General features: G+C 36.0%; 1 protein-coding gene across 2 annotated transcripts; it reads right to left on the reverse strand.

Annotated features, from left to right (window-relative positions):
* Positions 1-327: 327 nt before the first annotated feature.
* On the reverse strand, positions 328-7740 carry LOC118034817 (transcription initiation factor TFIID subunit 12b). 2 transcript variants are annotated; one of them, XM_035040234.2, is made up of 9 exons: positions 7020-7739; positions 6266-6481; positions 5020-5616; positions 4823-4897; positions 3276-3354; positions 2384-2448; positions 1951-1986; positions 1675-1866; positions 328-845 (listed from the first exon to the last, which is right to left on the reverse strand). In XM_035040234.2, exons 1-8 carry the CDS (start codon positions 7581-7583, stop codon positions 1684-1686), a joined length of 1815 nt encoding a protein of 604 aa, XP_034896125.1. In that variant the 5' UTR covers positions 7584-7739; the 3' UTR covers positions 328-845; positions 1675-1683. The 2 variants fall into 2 exon arrangements, with proteins under 2 accessions (XP_034896125.1, XP_034896124.1); XM_035040233.2 differs by having other exon boundaries at positions 328-1866; positions 7020-7740.
* Positions 7741-8417: the final 677 nt, after the last annotated feature.

Genomic DNA, 8417 nt, shown 5'->3' on the forward strand with positions numbered 1-8417 from the left:
TTTAATTACCATTTAATAAAAAAAAAAAAACGTATAATTGAGACATTTCTTTATCCTTTTGTTTTGAAAGGATATAAATTTATTCCAAAACTACTATAAAAATATATTTATTTTTATATCTTAATCTTATCTGCCAATCCTTCCTATTTCTGTCTCCTCCTATCTTTGAAAAATTGACAAAACACAATCTTAGAGTTGAACAGATCTATATTTCCCCTCAAACATGCATGCCAAAAAGATGCAGTCCAGACGAAATTGAGTGGTTTAAAGCCATCCACGAGCAAGCATTAATCCAACAATGTGATGAGATACAAGAACACCAAATCCTGAATTTAAGAGAATGCCTTTCGTGATAAATATTCAAGTCTCCTTTTGCGAGAAAGCAGGCAGAGGAACAAATTTCACAAAAATCCTACACCGTCTCATTTGTGCCCACGACCACCCCCAAAAGAAAAGGAAAAAAAAAAAAAAACACAAAACCGTGAGTTGCATGTAAGGGCCTAAAATCCAACGGTGTAGGACTCTTATGAAATCCTTTCTTGGACCTGCTTTCATATCAAGTTGCGTTATTGAATATGCAAGACATATACAAGCATGACAGGCAACTGGAACCTCCATTTGCACTCTCTGAGCTGCATGAGCTTGAACTGTGCCGTGCTATTACCATGTATGATGCTATTCACGAAATCAAATGATCATACAAAAATTAAAAAAATATATAGCTATAATAGATTAGACTGTCCACTGGTGCAATCTCTGCAGCCATTTAAGAATCTACCACTCCAAATAATTTACAGATTTGCTTGCGTTCTATCCAACTACAGCTTTGCTTCTGCCAAATCAAACTGTGGAACAAAGTGATTAAAAGGTTAGGAAAGTAGGAACACAGGTACTAAAATGCTCGCAGAAATAGCAAATACCATTTAGTCATTCTATCCCCTTAAACCATGTGAAGTTAGCACGTATTAGATAAATGCAGCAACAGTAACGCACCTTGCAAGAAATGAAACCCATCTCTCTAACATGCCAAATTTTATCAGTGAAAAATGCAGCTAATTCTTACATTCAAATTCACGTTCAAATCCAAAATAATAGTGGTGGTGGTGGTGAAGAAATATGCATATTATTCAAAACTAACATGATTTTAGGCATTCTATTAAATCAGAAAAATCACAGTAACACTGATGAAAAAAAGGCACATACTTCCATGCATTATATCACAAATTCCATAATGATTTTTTGCACTGATTTTCTTTCTAGACCCTTGTCTGGTTCTTGTCATTAGAACAATGCAAAGTGACCAGACATCTCTTGCCTGCATTCTTAGCAAGCTATATACCAACCTTTACCGACATTGAAAGGACATCATAGAACAACCCCCACCCCAACCACCACATAGTAACCTCTTCCCTCCAGACTCCCAGGCAATCTCTAATCTGCCTATACTGTAAATCTCATACTCTAAATTGACATTAATTCTTTTATTTCAGTGCATGTAGTCCATCCAAACTATGTATGTATAAATGCATGGCAGCAAGGCCCCCACACCCACACCCACCCCCTCCCCCTTTTTTTGTGGTAGATAACTACATATTATATAAAACATTAAATTCTCACCAGCAAAGTATAGCTAATTAAATTCAACAGAATGGAGTCCATATCAGAAACAAAAACCTATATCAATTAAAACCGTGTAATCTGCTGCACCATCGGAGAACCAGTTGATTGTGAAACCATCTGCTCTGAACTTGGTGAAGGTCTTATCAAGTGATTAGTAACAACTGGGTTGCCAAGCCCTTGTCTTAACATCTCTTTAGGATTGATATTATTTCCTTCAGACTGAGAGGACTCCATCAATGCACGAATCTGAAACAACATTGAGAGTGAAAGTAGAAGCTTCAGATAAGAGAGAAATATAGGGGGGGGGGAATATCTGGAGATTGTGGTTACCATATCAAGACGCTTCTTGTGGAGATCGCTAGGCAACTGCATATTTTAAACCCAGGGTCAAATTGGATCTCTTGAACTGTATTTTGCATAAAATATTAATGAATTTTTGCATAGTGGTACAAGAATGGCCAACATGATCACCTGTAGAGATGTGTGTGTGTGAGTGAGTTTTCGTGGGGGAAGACAAGACTGGCTAAAGGATTATATTGGTTTATGATAAAATCAAATGAAGTTCTAGAATAAAAAATTGAAAAGCTTCATAATTTGTATGATATTTTACACTGCTAAATTTTAAAAGTTCATAAAAAGAACTGTAGATAAAAAATTTTGGACTTCCATCAGAATATCCAGCTTAGATTGTACTTCATCTTAATCAAGCTATTTGACATTGATAAAAAAAGATATCATAAAAAAAAATATCCCAGATACTTACAGGTCTTTTTTGGTGCTTCTGCTCTTCCGTTGAAAATCCAGGGATAGTTAAATGCCAGTTTTTCTCTACACAGTTTTCAAGCATCATACTCATCAAAAACTTGTTTTGCCTCACTCCAAAATAAGACAGCAAAAGCAAATTTACCGATATCGTTGTTATATTAATTTTATCAACTATAATGCATTATGTGCTATAACTATTTATTTATTTATTATTTTTCTGCAATAGATAGAACCTACAGCCCACCATCAGTGGTTAGATAGTCAGGGATTTAATGCTAGTAGTTAGTAGTTAGCAGGGTAGTGGGGACAGATTCCAAATTGTATGACTGATTGCATGATCATAACTGTATCCAAGGGGGCAAGGTAATTTCAGCTACTTCCAGCTTTTACACTCAAGTAATGTGATTTAAGCCAATATTTCATCAACAACCTACCCTTTATATGTGATGCATGAAGGATAACAAATCAAAATTAATCAGATTTTTTCACGATAATTAATTTTTAAAAGACAGTTTTAACTATAACATCCTTGGCAGAAACCTAAAGTTCAGTCAGCTGAACAAAAGTATTTTGCTACAAATCTAAGCAAAGATGCATTGTGACATATTGAATATAGATTAGAAACCCCAAAAAAAAAATGTTAAAAAACAAAGGCAGATTTGATAACAATGATGTCAGACAGATTAAATGAAACCAATGCTAAGCGTTACAGCAACTGGAGTTCACTCATTTCTTACCATGCATATTCCACAACCACTTATGCTGCTCCAATTTTTTAAATCACACAGTCTACTATTATTATTGCTTTAATCCATAAGAGCATTTTATAAAATCAACGACTAAATCTGTGCATCACATAACAGTAGTCTACTATATGTTGAAGCACGAACCTAAGTGAAGCATTATATCCTTGGACTCTAAAGTTGAAGATTTCCGATGCTTAGCCAAACTGCAACCAAATGTTGTCACCTGCATTTTAGCAAAAATAAATATCTTAATGAAAAATTTGAAAGAAAAGGATTTAATTCATCCTCTGCAGATATTATTGCAGAATATTTGGTGGACAAGTTAGATGGTAATAACATGATCATGTATGCAATTATTACTGATAAAAATAACATGATTTAAGGGTTAACATTTCTCGGGATAGAACAAATCCAACTGAAAAGGCAAACACTCCAGGCAATCTTTAATTTTTTATCCTATTCCTACATGATTTATAATTTATCCAAGTTTAATTTTATTTTTTCTCCTGAATGAACCTGATATACCACTAATCCATGAACAAAAGAAGAACACTTCTTCCATTAATATTAGGGTGTTTCGGACCATTAGAACAGAAAGAATAAACCAAGCAGGATTTGAGCAGTCTACATATCAAAATGAATGTATGTGTACCATTGGCCACTGTTTTCATACTCCACCACAAAACCTGAGCAGTTGACCCAATCAAATTTCACCCTAAAGTGAGAGGCTGTACAAGAACAGTTGACCAATACAATGAAGAAAGTGATGCAGCAGAAGAATTACAGTGGAAGTTTTCATGCAAAAAAATTAGGGAAATTGTGCATGCATTTATAGAGGTTCTCATAGAAGGTGACACTGGATGACATCAAAAACAAGCTTTTCATTTTTCTGATAATCAAACCATCAAGTTTTACATCAACCAAAGCTCCATGAGGGACCTTCATGCAACTAGGAAATTAAGAAGTATCAACACGAGAAGTTTTCAGTCTGATCATATTCCATTTCCCACTAAGGTTAATTTGGAGATAATATACCCTCCATCATTTTTGCAACAAGTGGATCCTCTCAACTTTTAACATGCAACCTCTTGTTTGCAAGTCAAAATATTTTACCATTGCACCAGTCAATGGTCCTTCATACTTAACTACGAGTAAATTCTTTGTTGATTAGAATGAAGTCAGGGAAAGGATGACCAAAAGGGAAATTCTTCTGAAACCTACCATGGTTAAACTTCGCCAGTCTATAACAGTAAGATCTTCCTAAGTACATCTACAACCAAGCAACTGCAACAATTGAAAATCTAGAAAAATATCTGGTGCCTGCCCTTGCCTCACATTAGGCTACAATTACCACTTGCATTCAAGCCTTCATTAAAAGTAAAAACCTCACACTCAATCATGAACTCAATAGTAATATCCATATAAATGCAAAATAAAAAAAACTCAATCATGAACTCAATAGTAATATCCATATAAATGCAAAATAAAAAAATTGTGCAAGAATATAAACTTAAAATCTTATTGCAGTGAAACTTTGGAAAATAGAAACACAAAAAAAACACAGAAACATGCCGTGTGTGTGTGTGAGGAAGAGAGTGGGGGGGGGTACATCTTTATAACTGAAGGAATTCTTGTGCAACACACACACACACTCTTATGCAGAAAAATTTATATATGCTAGCAAGCCTCACAGAATCAATAAACTCATCAGCAATTTCCAGAAAAAGTTCTTCAACATCAGGATCTAGCTTTCCATGAGAATCCACCTGAGTAACCAAAAGATGAACAATATGGCACATTTATCATGAAGAATTGGAAACCAAAACAGAAAATGGTATAAAGCTAAAAGAAAAAGAAAAGGAAAAACAAAGTGAAATGCTGGAAAGACCTGTGAAACCAAGTCTTGTATCTTTCTCTTCCCAAGAAGTTGATTTGTTGCTTCTGTTCCTTGGCTTGAACTTCCCCCTGGTGTAGTTGTACCAGATGCTGTTGCATCTGGCTGTGATCCTGTCAAACTAAAAGATTTCTGGCCTGCGGGTCCTGGCATCCTTGGAGATTGCTGTTGTTGTTGATGCTGCTGCTGCTGCTGCTGCTGCTGATGCAGAGGCACTTGTTGCAATTGTTGCTTTTGCTGCTGCTGCTGCTGCTGCTGCTGCTGCTGCTGCTGTAGTAGTTGCTGCTGCTGATGATGAAGTTGTTGGCGTCCCATTTGGGGCTGCTGCTGTACCAGTTGGGATAACTGTTGTGCCATCAAATTCTGGTGCAGTTGACCAGATGAAGCCAATTGCTGCTGTATGAGAGCCTGTGATTGCCTCTGTTGAAGATGGAACGAAGGCGAGGCAGAACCAGACATTGTTGGCATTTGCTTCAACCACTGTTGCTGTGACAGAGAGTTCTGCATCATAGCTGGCTGCGCATTCTGAGCCAGCTCTGACATCTGAGGATTTATATATGCCATTGATGGTGTCCTTTGTAGGCTTTGAACCTGCAGTTTCAGGGAGATGATCATGCACACAAATCAAATGTAATGCAAATGATTGCAAAAGTTTCACGTTCCAACAACAAAACTAAAAGTAGAATGATCAGTTGACATTTTTCTGTGCTTACTGAAAAACAAAGGATAGAATACTTGATCATAGAAAAGAAGATTGCTTGATTCTAGGGAAGCCCAATGGCTACAATTAGCAGTAATGTGTTGATGTATTCACTCAGCGCTCAAATTAAAAAAATAATAAAAATAAAAATAACCAATTCATCAAAAGAGGCATGTGCTTATCCACATGTAAGTGCAAGAACCAAATAACATGAGAATGCACATTACTTCTCACAATCACTCCATTTATGCTTATCAAATATAATTGCAGAACTACAAACAATGACAAATACTAAAACAAAATTGCAAAAGCATTAGAGAGAGCTGAGGTTGGAAAACCACCCTTTATAACAAAACACCACTCATACAATATGGTTCTTCAGAGAAATGGGACTTGCTAGCAAAAACTAAACAAATAAATTTTGACTAATAACCTCATTTTGAAATAAAAAAACTAGAGCCCAAGCTTTACAGAAACTAGAGTCACCAAATCCAGTTACCAGAAAGATAAGAAGGTAATGTGATCAGAGAAAACTCAAACCTGAGAGGTGAGCGGATTTTGTGGCACAAGTTGCTGCCTCATTGACCCTGCATTTATTCGCTGTTGAGCATATGCGAGTGCCCCATTAGGTCTTATTTGTGAACCCATATTTAGTGATCCCATCACTCCCATTGCTTGTATCCCCTGCAAAGACTGCCCCGGAGAATTACCAGGATGGAACTGAGACCCTTGAACTAACCCAGCTTTCTGCCTTGGCTACATCCAAGAGTGCACTTATTTTAGAAAAAAATAGCTATTATGATCATTAAATTATTTTGCTAGCTCAATCACAAATGCGTTGCATAATGAGCCATTCAGATTCTATTGATCCAATCAACTATTCAATCATGTAATGATTAAAGAAGAAGCACACCATTTTTGAGATTATCATCCGCTGAATTCAATTCATTCAGCTCAGAAATCCTATATAATTGGATATCCTTTTAAAAATATAAGTATTTAAACTGTGATATACTGTCAATTGATTATCACACAGAAATGACTTTTCTATACCTTTGAAAAACTTTCAAGTAATTTATCACTTGTAAGAAGTGCAATAAATAGATTTTATACCCCAAATAGCAATACTTTATAAATTGATTGACACTAGCACAATCCAAAAATTCTTACTAAGGATAACAAACTTTTTCAAAAGCACAGATTACACTAAATGTACAAGCCCATTAACCAAAAACAGCAACTTTGTAAGCAAAACACTATAACTTTGAGAACTTTAAAGCAATCAAAAACATACTGAAGCCAGCAACTGTGAGGGCAAGTTCAACTGAGCGGCGGCGGCAGCTGTCCCGGTCAACATAGGAAGATGCCCAGTTTGGCCGAGAAGTGCTGAGCGAGACGAATTTGCCCCACCCAGTTGTTGATTCTGCTGTGAATTCGGTTGAATTGAGGCAGACCCGCCAAAATTCATCTGCCCATACAGGCCCTGTTGTTGCTGCTGCTGTTGCTGCTGCCTCAAAACGCCACCGTATTGGTTCGGTTGTTGTTGGTTAATTTGACTCAAGCGCGACATAGAAGGAGATCTTTGAAGGGTTTGTTGGATTTGATATCCTGACATTGCTGTGACATTCTGCTGCTGCTGCTGCGACGGGAGAGAAGGTGAAGCAGGGATTTGGGAGTGTTCAAGTGAAGAAGAGGAAGAGATTTGTGTGTTTTGAGGTAAATTGGATACGTTTGGTGTTTGTGTCTGTGTTAAGGTTGTCGTGTTAGTGTTCATTAAGGTTGCTGCTTGTGACGATGGGTCTATTACTGTATTCTGAGAAGGGAGAGGTTTCGGCGAAGCGGCTGCATTTTCTGCCATGGATTGGAAAACGATTATGGGTTTTTTTTAATTCTACTTAAAAATCCATTCTTTTCGATGAATTCCGTGATTCTAGTCTGGGTTTCTTTCTTTTTGCAGAGCTTGTAGAGAGAGAGTTGACGGAGAGAGGGAGAGAAGGGGAGGATTATTCGGTCTAGCTGATAAGCAGAGGGAATGATGCATATGGGGGATCTAGGCCATACACGTAGTAGACGCATGGGATGCTCGAGTGATCATATAGACTGTATGCTGTACACGTGTACAAATGGGAGGCGGGGGTCAAAGGACTTTTGGTAGTTAAAACATGTGGCTTGATTAGATTGAAGAGTGACTTAATTAATGAAAAGTCAATCATGAGAATAAGCTATTGGTAAAGTAGTAAATACACTATACATTTGGTTTTTTTAAAAAACAATTAAGGTAAACATTTTGAGAAAATAATATAGTTTTGAAAAATAGTATTGTTTGAATATAATCAAGTTTTTTTAATATTAATTTTATGAAAAATTGCTATGGTAAATACTGCTATTGAGAATAATAATTATAGAATTATTATTTTTTTTTTAAATTAACTCAAAATTTTATAAAAATTTAATGATTAAAAGATAAGATTCAAGATTCAATGGCTAAAACAATAAGATGATGTTGCAAGAAAGAGAAATAAAAAAAATGAAAAGAAAAAATAGATCACTGCTGACATGTCATGGATCTTTTTTTGACATACTCAATATCGTTAGAAAGATCTCGATAAAATGATTTTAACTACATCTTAAAAAATCATTAAAAAAAGTCATAATTAACTTTAAATTAACCCCAAACAAAACCCCTAAGAAA

This window comes from Populus alba, chromosome 1 (genome assembly GCF_005239225.2).
Source record: "Populus alba chromosome 1, ASM523922v2, whole genome shotgun sequence".
NCBI classification, from domain to species: Eukaryota; Viridiplantae; Streptophyta; class Magnoliopsida; order Malpighiales; family Salicaceae; genus Populus; species Populus alba.